The sequence below is a fragment of the Podarcis bocagei genome, assembly GCF_964188305.1.
Source record: "Podarcis bocagei genome assembly, chromosome: 13".
Classification (NCBI taxonomy): Eukaryota; Metazoa; Chordata; class Lepidosauria; order Squamata; family Lacertidae; genus Podarcis; species Podarcis bocagei.
In genome coordinates, this window is record NC_138138.1 from 3,452,726 (window position 1) to 3,470,579 (window position 17,854).

The window sequence follows — 17,854 nt, forward strand, 5'->3', positions numbered from 1 at the left end:
GGCAAGTCTCCCCTGGCTCATCGGCACGACTCTTTTGCCAGCCCCAAAGCAAGTTCTCCTTGGTGATTCTCAAAGAACGAGCTTTATGACTTGTGATGTATGCAATCAGTCAGTGAGGCATCTGATATGACATTTGATCAATGGGAGCCTCTGCTAGTAACTCAAAACACTCTCGACTGCATGCAGAATTAAGCCTGCTTGGGTGATAAGGAGTTTCTAGTCTCTAAAAGAAAATTTCCCAGTCACTTGTTCAACTCTTTCAGAGCATATGTAAAAAGATGCGTAATGATAATGTTTTATCAAAACTTCTGTTCTGCAATTTCAGACAGAAAAGTGATTATATACAAGGAGCACAGTGCTTTGGCGGAAAGTCAAATATTTAGCATCTATCAGAAAGGCTGTCACTATTGTAATGTTCATTCAGTCTTGGTATTTGTCTGCCAGGCAAATGTGGCTGTTATCCACTAGGCATGGTCCTTTCCCCCTGGGTCATTCCAGATCAAGGGAGCCAACATTTTTACCTCATGTCATTCAATTTTCTGCATAATTTGTACACTTCTTGAATGATCAAAACTAAGTTTAAATCTGAAATTTTAGCTTTTTATCTCATCCTGTTTGTGATTTATGAGGGTTTGAAATTTCAAAAATTGACCATTTTGAACTACACAAAAACCTTAAAAGCTCAGACCAGCATTGAGATGTGTCAAAACTAAAGACACCAATCTCTTCAGAACCTCATGGGCTTTAGTATGATATATCACAAGATGGACTTACTTTAAAATTTAAATGTAAGTTACAAAATTTTAAAAAGTGATTAAAAAATTAGTATGATTAACCATTTTTAAAAAGATTGCTTTCATTATTTTATATTTCTAAGATCTACCTGCAAAACTTCAACTTGGGATCTCAACAGGATCATATTGGAAAAAATGCTTTGTACATACATGTCTGCCTCATTGGGTTCTGTATAGGATAAATGGGTCTTCATGCAGTAAAATATAACAGAAGAAACAAGACTTCCAACTATAACATCAGTTACTTCAGGCATTTCTTTAGAAAGTTATGCAATTAAAAGGTATCTGAAATGCTAGTCAGGCTTTTCTTTTGAAAATGTGTTCCAAAGCAGAGTGATAGAATTTCTGCTTTGAAAGAATTATTGTTAGTACTTCATTTCATGAACATTAAAACAAAATTCATATAAAATTATGTCCCAATAAGGTAGACATGTATGTACAAAATATTTTTTCCAGTGTGATCCCATTGAGATCCCAATATGAAATTTCACAGGTAGATCCTAGAAATATTAAATAATCAATACAATCTTTTTGAATTTCTTAAATCATATTAATTTTAATCACTTTTTAAAATTTAAAATTTTGTAATTTAAATTTTAAAGCAAGTCCATCTTGTGACATATTATATTAAAGCCCGTGAGGTTCTAAAGAGATTGGTGTTTTTAGTTTTGACGTATCTCAATGCTGGTCTGAGCTTTTAAGGTTTTTGTGTAGGCCAAAATGGTCAATTTTTTGAAATTTCAAACCCTCATAACTCACAAATGGGATGAGATAAAAAAAGCTTAAAAAATTAGATTTAAACTTATTTTTGATCATTCAACAAGCGTACAAATTATTAAGAAAATTGGATGACATGAGGGGGGAAAGTTGGATCACTTGATATGGAATGACTCCGCCTCTCTAGTGTGTGCTTTGTGTCGGAGGAGTAATGCCTATTTAACAGAGTTCAGACATACAGCAGTTTAATATAGTAAGTGGCAACACCTATTTAATGCAGTTCAGGCATACAGGAGTTTAGGAGACGCTTTACATTATTGGTGCCTATTTTGAAATTTATTCAGGTACCATAAATCACAGGAACCCTCCCAACACTTATGCCATTTTCTTTTTATCACAAGTTCTTCATCAGTAGATTTTCAAAAGATATTCAGTTTTCACTCCTTACCCTAGTGTGAAAGACCTGAACCTGTTCTACTTATCAGCTATCACCAAGGTTTGGGTAACCCGGTGCTTGTTGGACTACCAGAATAATTGCTGATGTTAAGAGTACCAAGAAAAAGGGTTATATCTGTAACAGAAAAACAGAGTTACCAGAACATATAAAGCAAAAATTTCTCTAACTGATGACTAACGGTAGTTTCAGAATTGAACTACACTTTTAGGCACTGCTTAAAATTGGGAAGACAAAGTTTTCTAAGAAACTTGACCTTTAATATAGTATGTTCTTTAAGGCCTTAATATTCACCAGCACTTACATACATACATGCTTAACTTATATGCATGTAAGAATTTCAAATGTGGTTTTCCATGGTATGTCATGTAATTTCAGAGGAAAGCCTTTCCTTGCCCTCTGCTGTATATTGTAAAGGCCTTTGGCTATGCACAATAAATTGATTGAAGTTGAAATTTGCATGCAGAAGTTTGCAGATTAGCATTTCACTTAAAAATCTAATTTTCGATTTTATTTGGTATGATAACATGGGGATCAATGGAAGCAAACTGGAGTAACTGAAAATTGTATTATTTTAATATAAAATTGAATTAACAAGTTTTTTATTTCCTGAAAGTGTAGGCGGGTTTGTGCATTTCCTCCTTGTGTGATATTGAAGTTTGGAATTTTAAAAAAGCAGTTTTTATTTTTCTGTGGAGACTAACAGTCCTAGGGTAAGATGGAATCACAACTCCTGCCCACCCTTCCCCTGCCACCAAGTAGAAGTATTATATAACAAACAGCCATTATTTGTTTAAAAAACAAAACAAATGAACAACAGCAGACTGCTGCAATTTTCAGATCTACAAAATGACCTTTTGTATATGCTATCAAAATATTCTGCATAATATTTATCCCTGTGCAGTTATTAACATATATACAGAATATTGTTTCTTAATAGAAAGCAATATACATATAGGAGAAATCTAGGAGAAAAAGAACACCGTGTGTGTGTGTGTGTGTGTGTGTGTGTATTCCTCAGTGTTCCTCTTCATTCCAGATTTACCAAAAATTCACCTCAACTCAATTTTGTAGTTTTTAAAAATCCTAACATTCAGCAGAAATAAAAGCCAGACAGATCATAGACTGGGATCTGAAGAGAGGCTTAGGTTCAGGGAGCGGCTGGCCCCAGTCCATTTGAGTTCCCTCTTACAAACCGCTCTTGAAACTACTCTCTGTTTGAAAAGCTGTTTGCCATGCGGAAGAGAGAGGGGCTGCTGTCTGAGGTAAAATACTGAATTCTAAACCCCTTTTTCACGGGGTATAGAACCACTAGTTTCATGGTTCTTTGGATCCTCGCCAGAGTAACAAATATACAAAAAAGGCCTTGAATTAACTCTTTTAGCCAACTCATTAATCCAGGATTGTAATATATCATATTGTAATGATACATTATGTTGCGCACGCACACACACACACACAAGCAAAGGAATGTAAACAGACAGAAGGCACGAAAAGGCCCCAATCCATTCTCTGAATGAGACAGAAGTGAGAAGTTTCATAATTCTGTCATCAGCAGTCTTTTCATCAACTTTTCTCGCTCAAGTTCCCGCCTTAGAGTCTCAGCACTGTGGAATGAATGAACACACAAAGCAGTTATGGGCAGAAGATGCTGCAGATTTCTGTTAAAATAATTAACATTCCAGTAACACCAACCATAGAGAAAGGTTGCTTTTTGATCAAGTACAACATCCTGAAAATATTCCACTGCGTAAGAAGAAATGTGACTCACATTGTTAGTAACAAATACACACCCAATCAAATCTCTTTCAGCAGCTTCTTTCCCCTGAGGGCGCTAATGATCTACTGAGCTAGAGTAAGCCTAGAGCATAAACTAATAGGGTTGTATTCAGTGGGAACTTTGTGCATAGGTCTTCAAGCGCTGCTTACCCCCATTTTGGATGGGTGACAACTGCAGCTTCTTGCAGTCCTACACTATCCCTGGGCTGCCAGATCATGCAGGGCCAGGTGTTAATCCCCCCCCCAGCTGGCTGCATTGTGTTATGGGATTGCCTGCCAAATCTCTTGGTTCAAATGACCCCTAGTAGGCAGAGCATCACTGGTGGGCCATGAGTGAGACGTTCCCACTTGGCTCCCTCAGTGACAATAAAAGCCGATCACGTCAGTGACCCTCACCATGGTCAGCAGAACAGCTCCCCCCCACCCCCGGTTAGGCTACAGTGCTTTTGTTTAACCATCTTTTCCTTTCTAGGTCAAGGTCAATTGTCTTAAGTCTAACCATATTTATTTTACAGGTAGGTTCTAACAATGTCTTTCTTTCTTGTACTGCCTGACCTTGCTATGGTTACCAATGGTTGCCATATTTGGAGCTGAGAAGCAATTTGCCTGCAAACAGATAGACTCCGTTTGCAGGTTTTGCCTTCCCCACAGCAAAATGTCACATAGCAAAATGGGTGAATTGGTGCATCACCCTGAGTGGAACCAGCAACATACTTGGGGTACCCCATTAAAGGGGTCTTGGTGGAAGTCTCTGTCCAGTAGCCAAGTGTGGGGCAGACAGGTCATAGAGCTTCCAGCGGCAGCCTGAGTGCTGCAAGCCTTTCCAATAATATACAGATTGATCTGGTTTCTGATCAATAGTATGCCCCACTTCCTTGTGACTGTGCCTGTAGTGTGAAGGAAATCTATATGCAGGGGGACTTTCTAGTTCACTTTATGGCCTAGTAGACTCTTGGAATTTAATTTTTGCTAGAGTTTGCATGTAGAAGTGTTGGTATGAACAGAGGAGAGCAAGAAGAGAGAGGCAGAGATGTGTTATCTTTGAAGAGGAAATGGCAGTGGAGAAACCTATGAACCAGGTAAAAACAAGCTAAGCTGGGTCAGAGAAGCAAAGAAACAGAAAAGGGTTGAAGGACTCAACAAGGAAACAAGGTGGGTATGACAATAGGAGGGAATTGAGAAAGAGCGGTCCAGAAAAGGACTAGCTAGCCAGTCCTTCCTCCGAGGTAGAAAGCAGACAAAGGCTTCTGGGGTCAATTACCTCACTGGCGGAACAAAGAATAGGAATACAGTGGTACCTCGGGTTAAGTACTTAATTCGTTCCAGAGGTCCGTACTTAACCTGAAACTGTTCTTAACCTGAAGCACCACTTTAGCTAATGGGGGCTCCCGCTGCTGCTGGAGCACGATTTCTGCTCTCATCCTGAAGCAAAGTTCTTAACCTGAAGCACTATTTCTGGGTTAGCAGAGTCTGTAACCTGAAGCGTATGTAACCTGAAGCGTATGTAACCCGAGGTACCACTGTACATAGAAAGTGCAACAAAGGGTTTCCTATGATGAGATGCAGCCACTTAGGAAAGTGATGCTAAGATGGGGAATTAGCAGGGGCTCCTTGGGCACAGACTGGCACGCCCATCTCTTTCAGTCCTGGAAAGCATCAGCTGCTGAGGAAGAGAAATCTGGATCAGGAACGGCTTGACCATTCACTACCACACCATTTTCTCTTCTCTGCAGCTGCTGTTTGGCCTTCCACAGAAATGTTTGTGTACCGTTATGAACACACAACTTTTCCTTAACAAGGGAAATAGTAGCTGTTGGGTTGGCAGCAACTTTTATTAGAAAAATTGGGTGGGAGTGAAAGGTTAAGCTACCCTCCCTGTTTGCCATAGACCCAATCTAGAACAGTCCTTCTGCAGTTGCAATGCACCCATTCGTTCTATCATCTTTTAAACATGAGACCATTTTTGGATGCCAGTGTGCAGGCAAGTGTGAAAGGCTCACCACTAGCTATCCCTGGAGAAACCTTGGGGCTCTGAGGACCCCGAGACTCGCAATGAGGCAAGTCTCATAGCTATCTATTCACTTGGGGTTCTGGCTCCCCCCCCCCCATATAACCCCTGACAATCTACCTCTGCAATAGGGCCACCTTTGGCAGGAAAAGAACAAGATTCCTCCCCCCTGATGTTCATGATACTTCACAAATAATATAAGGCTACTTCTAGAAAATGACACAGAAGAAGGGATGACATCACAGCAGAGGTAAGCAAGGAAAAATATCTAGCTTGTGCAGTTCCAAGTACTTGGCATAAGTTACCATACACTATGGAGATAAAAGTAAATGAGGTGGCAAGAATTCTGGAAGGCAGTTCCATGGATAAGAGGTAGCAGATGAGAAAAGGTGTAGTTTGAGGGGGAGAGAGACCTTCAGTGCCTCAGGTGATGGGAATTGGGCAAGCGAACATTGCAGGGAGGGATTATATCTGGACAGAAGAGATGGGGCATTTTAGAAGCTAGAATGAGAAATATGAGCAGGAGAGCATTGAGACAGATAAGAAATCCATATAAGGACTTAAGGAGGGTTAGAGGAGAAACAAGAAAGGTGTGGCACTAAATTGCATCTAGAACTGAGTGGACCAAGGTGAGAAGATGGAAGAAAAGAGAGGCAAAGATTTCAATAGTTTGAGAGTCATTTAGAATGCAAATCAAAGAGGCTTCACCAAGACAGAGAAGAAGGGCTGTACTTTTGTGTAATGTTGTAAAGGGATAAGTTAATATGGGAAAGTGTGGCAGTTGTGGGGCATTTTGAAGGGTTACTGCTACAGTAAACACTGATTAATACCCATTTGTATGGAAGAAATCAAGATTTTCATTGACATGGAAACACTGCTGATTTAACATCTTCACACCATCCCTTATCAGGTTTCTCAGCCGACAGGTTGTCATAGCAACTTAAATATAATTAAGCATGAATATTCTGAAGAAGAGACAATGGCTGATGAGGGCTTGAGCATGTGGGAAGCCCAGGCAAAACAGCAGCGCCTTCCCTCTTCCTTCCCTGCCCCCAGGCTCTTGCTCTGCTTCCTCGACCCACATCTGAAAACAGGCCCCATGAGACACGCTTATTGACTGGTGAAAGACTTCAGAAAGTAAGCCACATAATACTTCCGTGGAAGGGTTGAACAGTACCTGTCTGCCAGAGAAATTGGTTTGTGAGATGAATAGATGGTCTGCACCGTTGGCATCGGAAAGGTTCCCACCAGAGACTTTGTCACAGATGTTGGGGCAACTGGTGATAACATCTTTGGAGATGACTGTACTACACAGCATTGTAGCTTGTTGTCTATGAATTCTGCCTACAAAGGAGCATAAAAGAAAAAATAGGTTTGCTATATCTTTCCCTGTTCCCATTTCATCCACACATTTGATATCAGCAATGGTCTTTTAAAAAAAGGGCGCAGCTAGATGTCAAAAGGCCATTGAGCCAAAAAGCTATGATCATAATGATTGTGATGAAGAGGACCATCCATATTTTTAGGCAAAGGTTCCTCAGCATAGTGCACTTGTTGAGGATAAAATTCAAGTTCATTAGTTTTTACAAACCTCTACAGAGTTCTAAGTATAAAGTCTCTCCTGAATTCTGTAATAAATTCTGACACTTTTAACTGACAATTTTGTCAGGCTTAAAACTGATTTCCCCAAACCACCTGCTACAATGAACCCTAGGAGAAAGATGCTATGGGTGGTAGTCAACTACCCTGTTTTACTCAGAGTAGACCCATTGAAATGATTGACATGAGCAAGAGAGGCCCATTGATTTCAATAGAACTACTCTGAGTGAAACATAGTTGAATACCACACCCTATATCAACATGTAGAATTTGAAATTTTAGACTAGTGATAAACAGTTTCATTTATGGTACGACGTTGGGAATGTATGGGGACAGCATTGGGGGGCCTGGAATTCAGGGTCTGCGTGACTGGGCATCTGCTGAGGGTCCATACTCCAGCAGGGGCTGGCTGACCAGGCTGGCTTGCTCTCCTGGCCATTGCAAGCTGCTTGTTCATCTGCCTCTCAAGTTTGGCCCAGACAACAGTGGTCTGGAAAAGAGCAGAAGTTGCTGCTGCTACTTCCTTGCTCACTGTCACTCTGCCTGGCAATGGAGCAAACAGCAATGAGGAAGAGGAGCAGCAGCAACTGGTGTCAATGGCAGTGAAGAGGGAGACTTGCCGAGAGAGAAGTGCCCTTGGCAGGTGCCTGACCCAAAGGCCTTCTAGAAGCTGGATCCAGCAATGGTGCCACTTTAAGGAGCCAGCACCTTGGGGGGAGGGGGAGGGTGTTCAAATGGGCAATGTGGAGGCGTTCTTGCAGATGGCACACCCAGGGGACAGCAGCTGAGCTGCAAGCCCAATGGCAGCTTTCCACAGCCTTGACGTGCTCAAGGAGCTTCTGCTGTTTTATCTGAACAAGTCCAAGATATTCGCTCTGCTCCTCACACCTTATTCCAAAGTATATCAAATGCTGAAGTTGGCCAATGTCAAAAGAGAGGGAAATCTGAAATTGTGGGGCACATGCACAAACACATATATACATGCATGGCCAAGCAACCCTTTTGCTCCCAAGGGCACATTGGGTGGTGGGGACTCAGCACTCATAGATGTATGCAGTACAGACGTATAAAAGCACACACCTGCTCACCCTCACAGACACACACACACACACAGAGAGAGAGAGAGAGAGAGAGAGAGAGAGAGAGAGAGAGAGAGAAACAAGGACAGTGTGCAAGGGCAGGGATATTTTGTGCCTTCCCTGACAACTGGTGCTGGGAAGAGTTGAGGAATGTGCTGATCCTACCAGCAATCCCATCGCGTATCTCCCCCTACTCCTCAGCTGATTGGTGCTAGCAATTGCACTTCTCTCAGCCTGTTTGGTGGGCTGAGGAGAGCATGGTTGCAATGAGAAGGAAGACACAAGGAGAGAGTCATTCCCATGTAACTTCCTAACCATGTAAATCACGTTCCCACAGTCAGCCCTGTAGGGTTCAGCTGCCTTGCTGTAATGAGAAGCGAGAAACTGATGGTGTAGTTCTGGATACTTACTGATCTGACAGTGATTACAATAAATGTACAGTAATTGCAATTTATGAATGTTTCAGAAAAGCCAGCAACCTGTAACTGTTAAAAAAACCCCATCCCAGATTGTTTCGGGTTTTGTAGTGATCATCTGTGCAAACCACATATGAGTGCTGTGCAAGGAAGATTGTTTGCGGATTTCTAGAGCTAGGTTAGCATTTTGACTGGAAACCCAACTCCATGCATATGCTCAAGGGGGGGGCATGGTTCCTGTCTTCCTGCTCAGTTCCTAACAGACTGTAGCCCTGGCTATATATGCAAACACAGAGCAAGAGCAGGACAACAACGCCACCTGCAGCAGGAAAGGAGGGCTTCCAACCGGATGATCAATACTTCCAACAAGCCCCCCCAGTCTTCAGCTGGGCTGCAGAGTTCCCAGTCAGGCTTTCCTTATGATGTCTGTTGTACAGCAAGCAGGTGCAGTTTGGGGGGAACAGCCTCCTGGGCCAAACTGGGACGTATGCCAAGTCTAATTTGGCCCATTGGCCAGAAGCTCTCCATCCCTGGGTTTGAAGTTCTAGCCATGGAGTCTGATTTATTTATTTATTACACAGAGTCACAGCCTAAATATGGAATGTAGGAGGGTAGCAGACTGTCAAAGCAGTCTTTACAAAGTGCCGTGAAGGCTGCTCCTGGGACTGCCAGGGTGCAGAAATATACAATGTTTGATTCAACACTTCTGAAAACCTAAGATTTGCTGTCTTTATCTGTCCCCACCCTTAGGGGAAACACACAGGTTCCTTGGTAGGTGGAAAACAGATGCAAAGAGGAACTGTGCAGTTTTTATATTAATATAGCTGGGCATTAATTTTAGGTGATGTATTGGATTAAAAAAGGTAAGTGGAAGCCAAATTGGAAGCCAAACCAGATCGCTTTGCCAAGTGGCTGAAGGAAATGCTACCTTGGATTATCAAGTTCCATCATAAGATAGAACAAGATACTCTTTGCCCATTTGGGGATCCTGCTGTTGAACAACTAAACTCAGTTTCCAAGTCACACCAAAAAACAAAGCTATACCTCTTACATCATCATATAAAGAGACTCAGCAGAGGAATATGTAAGTACCATGTTACAGACTGTAAAACAACTACATGGTATTGTGGAAGAAATCAAGGGCTAACACACAATAGCATTAATATGCTATGTCTCTGACACATTACTCTCACATCACTGCTTACCAGTGTGTTCCCACTACTAGTTTCTGAAGCTGCATTCACACCATGTTAGCCACAGTCCATAGCGATCCTGTCGTTTCATGACAAATACTGCTGTGTGGTGCATCCCCCCCCCCCCAAATCAGCCACAGTTCAAGTAGAAAACTCAAACCACATCCCTTTCATACTTAAGAATGGTGTGATCATTTGAGACAGCCATCATGCATGTGCAGATTAGTGCGCGCACACAGATGACAGCTTTGTGAATGGAAATTCAAGGTGGGCTGTTGCAGAGGCCCCCATGACCCTCTACAACACTCTGGAAATGTGTCTGGAAATGCGGCAGGGAAAAACTATTTTGCTGTGTTTTAAGCTCCTAATGTGAACATGCCCTCCGTGCCCTATAGTGTTCTCATTATCATCCTTGAGGCCAGAGCTGATCTAGGCAGATTAAGAGATAAAGCAGGAGGAGAAACCAGGGTGTGTTTTTGCCGCCAGAAAGCAGAGACACCTGAAAAAGAACTACCATATTTTTCGTCCCATAGGACGCTCCGTCCCATAGGACGCACCTAGTTTTTGGGGGGGGAAATAAAGGAATTCCCCCCTTTATTTCCCCCCCCCCCAAAAGCAGGTCGGGGAAACCGAACCAGGTCAAGGAACAGCGGGATGGCGGCGCTGCGCCTCCCTGCTGTCCCCCGAGCTTGTGGGGCTGGCCGATGTCTGCCCGGCATGAGGGGCGCTCTGCTTCAGGGCGCCCCTCGCGCTGGGTGGCAGGCTGCTATCCGCAGCGTGGGGAGCCTTGCGGGGAACTCCTGCAGGGCTCCCCACGCTGCGGATGTCTGCCCGGCACAGGGGGCACTCTGCTTCAGGGTGCCCCTCGTGCTGGGCGGCAGGCTGCTATCCGCAGCCTAGACAGCCCTGTGGGACCTCGAGTTCCCCGCAGGGCTGCCTAGGCTGCGGATGTGTTCCCGAAGCGCCAGGCACTCTGCTTTCAGGACGCCCGACGCTCCGGGAAGCAGGCTGCTATCCGCAGCCTAGACAGCCCTGCGGGACCTCCCATAGGGCTGCCTAGGCTGCGGATGTCTTCCTGAAGCCTGGAGAGCGAGAGGGGTCAGTGCGCACCGACCCCTCTCGCTCTCCAAGCTTCAGCAAAAGCCTGCATTCGCCCCATAGGACGCACCCAGATTTCCCCTTCATTTCTGGAGGGGAAAAAGTGCGTCCTATAGGGCGAAAAATACGGTATTTAATTTGGAAAACTGATCAGCAGAAACATCTAAACAGACAAAGAAGTCAAGGTTATAACAGATGAGTCCCCATATGAAGTATACTATAGGATGGGGGGCATCTACAAGCTGCATAACATAACAAGCAGCCAGGTATTGACTTCAGCACAAAGGACAAGATTCTTCTAGCAGATGGAAAATCAGAATCACAGAGATTATGTTGCAACACACCATCAAAGTGGACAGATCAGATTTTCATGAAATATGTCTTCTTTGTCCCAGGCTAAGAGGGAAACCCTTGTTAGCACCCTTGAGGGAAATGCCTTGTCAGCAACTGTCTCATAATGTACTCGCTCCCATATAACTGGACTCAAAGGTGTGTGTTACTTGTTGGATCAGTGCCTTAGCTTGCTTAGCCAGGCTGTTGAGACTCTTGATCCTTTTTGCCTATGTACCATCATGGGTGCAGCCAGGATTTATTTTTTGGGGGGAGGCATTATCCTGGGGGGCAGAACTGAGTTATCTGTGATGGAATTGGTCAGTTAGTTAAGATGGGGGGACAACTGCCCCCCTGGCTACCATACTGATTTCAGCATTAAGTATTTGAGTTCTTCACGCTCCAGTGAGAGTCAGGACAGCTACCACCAATCTTTCAGTATAATTCCTAAAAAAAATGCCCTCCCTAGTTAGGTGCTTTTGCCTCCATCATTATTAATTTTCAGGATGAACTTGTAAACAGCCTTGGCAGCTGAAGAAAAAGTGACTGAGATGCAGTGGGAAAAGTGATATAGAGAATAATCCATGTGAAATTGCAACGGTCAGTAATTAAAGATAAAAAGGTAAACTGGCTATGTGGGTACTGATTGGGCTGGAGTTGCCTCCAATAGTCCACCACCCTAGAAGCAAGGGGGAAAGACCTAATGAACGCCTGCCTAGTTTGAGCTCTGAGAATGCAGCCACTGTGGGGGTGCAGGAACCACCATGAGCATAGCTGAGCATGACTTGGGCTTCCCACCAAAGTGTTAGCCTAGCTCTATGAAGTTCTGGTGACATCATATGCAGGCACAGAGATAATATGTGAAACTGCTCAGAGGCCATGAAGAAGAACGAGAGGAAGAGATGTTTCTCTCTTTATAAACCCAGTTCTTAAAGGAATATAAGATGAACATAGAAGAAAAAACTCATGCTGACTTTTTAAAATTTGCTCTTTAAGAACAACAATGTTATAAAAGAAAAAGAAAAAACCACAACAGCTTTTTTATAAGCCAAAAATGAGACACTTTAAATAAAGAAGCATTGAAAGGATATATACATATATTGGCAACCAAATGTGACTAAGCATGAGAGCAAAACATTCACACTGAGAAGCTGAATTGCAGGATCTGTCCATCCTTTAAGTACAGATATTTCTAGCAGGGGTTATAAAGTGCTGGTGAGCATAGAACAATTTGGGTGTTAAGAAAACTGAAAGAGAAAGTCCCCAGTACTGGACTTCATGTATAATATATTATCAGATATGTATACATACCATCATACATAATGGTATCTGTTTGCCATTCAAAGTTGCTTAAAATAAAGCTGGGTTGCAATAGAAGGTACAAAATCCCAACCTTCACCTGTCTGCAGTGATTTTTCACACCCCTTTGAAAAAGCAGGTGGAACTGTTTGTGAAAGGAGGGGTGTCAAGGGAAGAGGCAGCAGCAGCACCTCCCTGACAAGACAACACGGCTGACATCCAGCCAGGCCTAATTGACTGGTTGGGGCCAAATGTAGATCGCGTGCCCATTGATATGTGCATCCAAATCATATTCATTCATTTGATTTGATTTTTATAATTTCTGTCCTGCCACATGAAACATAATTAAAAACAGCACTATTACAGAAAAGGGAACCAAGACAAAACACAGAGCAGTAATATGAGCCAGGTTTAAGCTTTGCTTGAAAATACAACAATGAGAAGCCTTGTGTGATTTAAATGGTCTTTCTCTAGTGCCAGAAAGACACCAGGAAGGCATTTCAAAACTGAGAAGCCACAACTGAAAAAGCCCTTTCACGTGTTCACAACCATCTGATGTCTAGACTGAAGTCACTGGTGTGTGTGTGTGTGTGTGTGTGTGTGTGTGTGTGTGTGTGTGTGAAATGAAGCTCAGAGAGGCCTGGGAAACAAGGTTTTTAGCCAGTGGGCTTATGTGGGAGATGTCAGTTCTTAAGGCAGTCTGGTTCCAAGCTGTTTAATGCATCTGAGGGCGCATCCCACTGAAAGTAACGTAGTGCAGATGAATCCCATACTCAGATCCAAATACAAATGCCGTTTTGTGCTGCATTACATTCAGTGGAATATGCATCCTTATCCATATTGTGCCCCAACTAGTCATGCAAGGCTGCATGAGGTTTGAGCTAGATAATTGTGAAAGTCTTGCTAGGGGGGACAAAACCGCCCCATCACGGCATCGGCCCAGATGTTTCAGCATAGTACTGCCATAAACTGAAGAAAAGACCATGGCCACGTGCAGTTATTAGAAATGGCTAAAGTTGTGGAGATGTTGCCCCTTACACTGGATAAGATGGGATTGCACCTCTATGCTACAGAATCACACGTGTGTATCTGTATCTTTCTTCATGGCTGCAGACTGTGGAAGGAGCAGGAAGGTTCTCTGGCAACCATGGCCATAGTCATGTTAATGTTAAATGCAGTTTTTCAGTTGCATTTTCTACTTACAGAAAACTGTGGTAGTGTTGGAAAAGGATCGAAAAAGGGTTTGGATGTAGCAGCAGGGAATGCCTTTATCTTTAAGGAAGATAAAGAGAAAGATGTTACTTTCAGAACACACAAACAAAATGAAGCGAAGCACTGCAAGCTCCAGCATTATGTCCGACATACCAGAATGGTTTATAACAGCACACAAATTAACTCTCGCACCCTGACACACATGCAAAAGCTAAGGGTGGGGATTCAGAGGTTCACAGAAAGAGAAGGTGGGCTTTTATTCATGCAACCTGTTTGAGAATCACTCCTTGAAGTACACGTTATATACGCCACAATTGTAAACAGTTTTGATCTGCTCAAGAATAATAACAATGTTTTAACATACCAGGAAGGTCTGCAAATCCTGTCATGCTACAAACCTGTTTTCACTTATTTTAGCTAGGAAAAAAAGAGTGCAGAAGGCAGGTTCTCATAATGTTAGAACTCCTGGCCATCCAATGAAGCTGATTCTTGGGAGGTTCAGGGTGGATAAAAGGAAAGCACTTATTCACACAGCACATAGTTAAACTATGGAACTCGCTTCCACAACAGGCAGGGATGACCACCAACCTAGATGGCTATAAAAATGGATTAGATAAATCCATGGAGGAGGAGAGGGCTCTCGATGGCTCCCAGCCCCAGGGGCCGGACTCTGGCTCTGAATCCCAGCTGCTAGAAACCACAGTAGCAGACCGTTGCTCTTGAGCTCGTGTTCTGCTTGCAGGTTTCCCACAGCTTCTGGTTGGTCATTGTGAGAACAGGATGCTGGACTGGGCCCTGCAGGTCCTCTTCTTCTATTCTTATGAGTCAGACCTGGAATGGTCCCTTCTCATAAGAGGAAAAGTGAGGGAAAGACTTACAAATGCACATACCTAGCATTTACCATTGTGGTCTTACAAATACATTCCTTTTCAGCATAGGCGCCGACTCCATGGGGCCTGAGGGGGCCCGAGCCCCCTCAAAAATTCGTTTGGGGGGCTCCGCCCCCCCAATAATCTCGGGCGCCCCTCCAGCAGAGCGCCATCACCGCCCCTCCCCCAGCCCAAAATGCACAGGGTCGGGCTGCTGCATGCCTCCTGCCCTCCCTCCCGAGCAAAAGCTCCACCCAATTTCCTTCGGAGCTGATTAATAGGCGCAGCACGCTCTCCCCTATTCGCTCACGAGGAGGAGGCGCCACTTTATCTGCATATTCATGAGCTTATTTATTATTCATGAGCTTTTGCGGGCTCCCCCAATATTTTTTATAAGTCGGCGCCCCTGCTTTTCAGTGTTTTGTACTGTACCAAATGACTTCAACCTCAGCCAAACTATAAGATTTATATATCCTTGACCAGAACACGCAGGATTGAGTCTAAGAGCCATAAATCCAGAAAAAGGATGCAGTTGGCAGATTTATACATGAACTCCACCCTCAGCTGAAAATACAGGTTAACACACGAAAAAGTGACTCAACACTTTGCTTCAAAGATGGAGAACTTGAGCCCTCCAGATAGCATTGGACTCCAACTCCCATCAGCCCCAGTGGCCACGGCCAGTGGTCAGGGAAGATGAGAATTCTATTCGATCAAAATTTGGAGGGACACAGGTTTGCATGGCAATTTTGTTTGCCATGAGAACACTGTTGCTATCCCAGTGTTTCCTCAAGTATATAATCTCTGTGCAAGTGCTTAAACAACCCTGATTGGAATGAGGTTCCTCGGTGTATACACACAGCGACTTTATCAACATAAATGGTTATTCAGGCTTTGCATGTTTGCTGTAGGAAACAAGTGTGTCCCTGCCCACAGCAAACATAAAGATCTTGTGAAAGCATTTTTTATTTTTTTTACACTAGGTTAAGTGCTGTGAGAGGCCCTTCTTAATATTACCTTCAGCCTAACTTCAACTCAATGCCAACACTTCTTTGGGCACACAGAGATGCCCAGATGCAGATCACCTATTGGGATTAAGAAGGATATTAAATAGGGGCAGGCATCAACCATTTCAATGCTTCAGGGGGAAAAGCAAGATTCAGCTCAAAGCACTTTGGAGGTTGTTCGATTCAGCTCATGTGGAAACAAACCTTTGTTTCTTCCCCATTAACTATTATGGAAAAATAAAAAATGACTTATTTCCAGAACTGGATCAGATTTGCAAGCATATTAGTGCCTCCTGAGTGGATATCTGCCAAATTACAAATAGGTCCATGGTGTGTTTTTTTGTTTTTTTGTTTTTTGCAGTGGGCACTTTTATATTTATGACTTAAAAGGAACTGTCCTATAACTTTTAATTGTTTAGCAAAATTGCATAGAATTTGCAGGTATCTGCCAAATGTCAAATGAACAGCAGTACTGCTTTCTCGGTAAGGCCAGCCTTTCTGTTTCAAAGTGGTTTAAAAAGGATTCACTTAATCCTTAGTCCTAGAAAGTTAATGGCAAGATTTGAATTAGGAACTCATTGGTTCATCGCTTTGGGGGGGGGGATTCTCTCTCTGCCACTTTTTGATCTTTACAAAACCTTTTTAATTGCATCCCATGTGAGTTAGCAGTAGTCGGAATCTCATGGAACACAAGCTCTCTGACACTTTCACTGCTTTAGTAACGTGGTCTTTGAAGAAATAAACATACTAAGTAGAAAGTGAATTCAACGACTTCCTAATTCAAATCTTGCCATTAACTTCATTTTTGAATCTGCAGATAATCCAGACATTTTCTTTGCCGTTCTTTTGAAAGGACAATTTAATTGCAATACATGCAATACCTTGTTTCTATTGTAATCACCATCTTTTAAACTGATTTATGAGTGGAGGCATACTGAGGGAGCAGACACTGGGAAGTGAGCACACACTCTGAACAAAAAGGGAAAAACAAGCACCCAATGAACCATCCCTCCAACAGTCTCTTTACCAGCACTACCCCACAAGAGGTAACCCCACCTGAGATGACACTCTTGCATTCTTCCAACCTTTCCCCACAGTGCCCATATTTTCAGATCAGGTGAAATATTATTCAGATCAGAGTGAGCTAACCTCCCATATGCTTGCTTCATCCAATCTGTTCCTTCTCCTCTAAGGATTCACCCTCCCCTGCTGAGATGGACATCAGGTGCACCAGGCGAAGGGAAGCAGCTGAGCCATTAATTCATGCAGAGACCACTCACCTTGATCAAGGGAACCACTGATGCAGACATGACATCAGTGATGGAAAGCAGGGGAACTGTACTGCAATTATTTTTAACAGATCACATAGCCCAAGACACAGCAATAAATAGCAAAACCCAGCTGTACACATATATAGTCATCCCTCACAGCTGAAATTTCTATGAAGTCAGATGATTGAAGCTTAAATTGCTGGCTTTTTACTGACTTTAGAATAAGAATTGTGGAGGAGCAAGAATAACTCTAAAAAACAAGGTGTCCCATTTAAGGTCTTGTGGGGGAAAGGGAAGTGGCTAAGATTGCATTTATTAATGTGTCAGTTGGCAACTTGAGGTTGTTAGCATTCTGAACAAAGCTTTGTAAAGCATTTCAGTATCCACAGCCTGTTGCAAGTGACACCCAGGTTTCCTGAAAGATCGTAATCTCCCTTCATGAATCTCTCTAGGTGCCAAGATCTTCAGGTGAGAACCTTATCTTGGTCCCATCAGCATCAGAGGCAGTGTTAATGGTGACACAGAGAGAGCCTTTTCTGGGGCTGCTCCCAGATTGTGGAATTGCCTCCCAAGAGAGGTTATACTGGCTTTCTTAGGACTTTCCTATTCAGAAACGCCTTTGAAAACCCACTGGGCTCCCATCCCGGGAATTGCTGTTTTAATGCTGCTTCTAATGTGTTCTCTTATATTTTGACCTGTTGCTATTATAACTGTGTTTTTAAAATGTTG

The 17,854-nt window shown here is 43.1% G+C and overlaps 1 protein-coding gene across 4 annotated transcripts in view; it reads right to left on the minus strand.

Annotated features, from left to right (window-relative positions):
* Positions 1-1,496: 1,496 nt before the first annotated feature.
* The window catches only part of EPB41L4B (erythrocyte membrane protein band 4.1 like 4B), a 146,423-nt gene continuing 130,065 nt past the window's right edge, over positions 1,497-17,854 (minus strand). For 2 of the 4 annotated variants that reach the window (XM_081168514.1, XM_081168510.1), the window contains 3 exons: positions 13,970-14,038; positions 6,930-7,096; positions 1,497-3,572 (listed from right to left, as the gene is read on the minus strand). In XM_081168514.1, the coding sequence (XP_081024640.1) occupies positions 3,503-3,572; positions 6,930-7,096; positions 13,970-14,038 (306 nt within the window). In that variant the 3' untranslated portion in view covers positions 1,497-3,502. The remainder of the gene's footprint in view (positions 3,573-6,929; positions 7,097-13,969; positions 14,039-17,854) is intronic. The other 2 variants (XM_081168511.1, XM_081168512.1) reach the window with 2 other exon arrangements.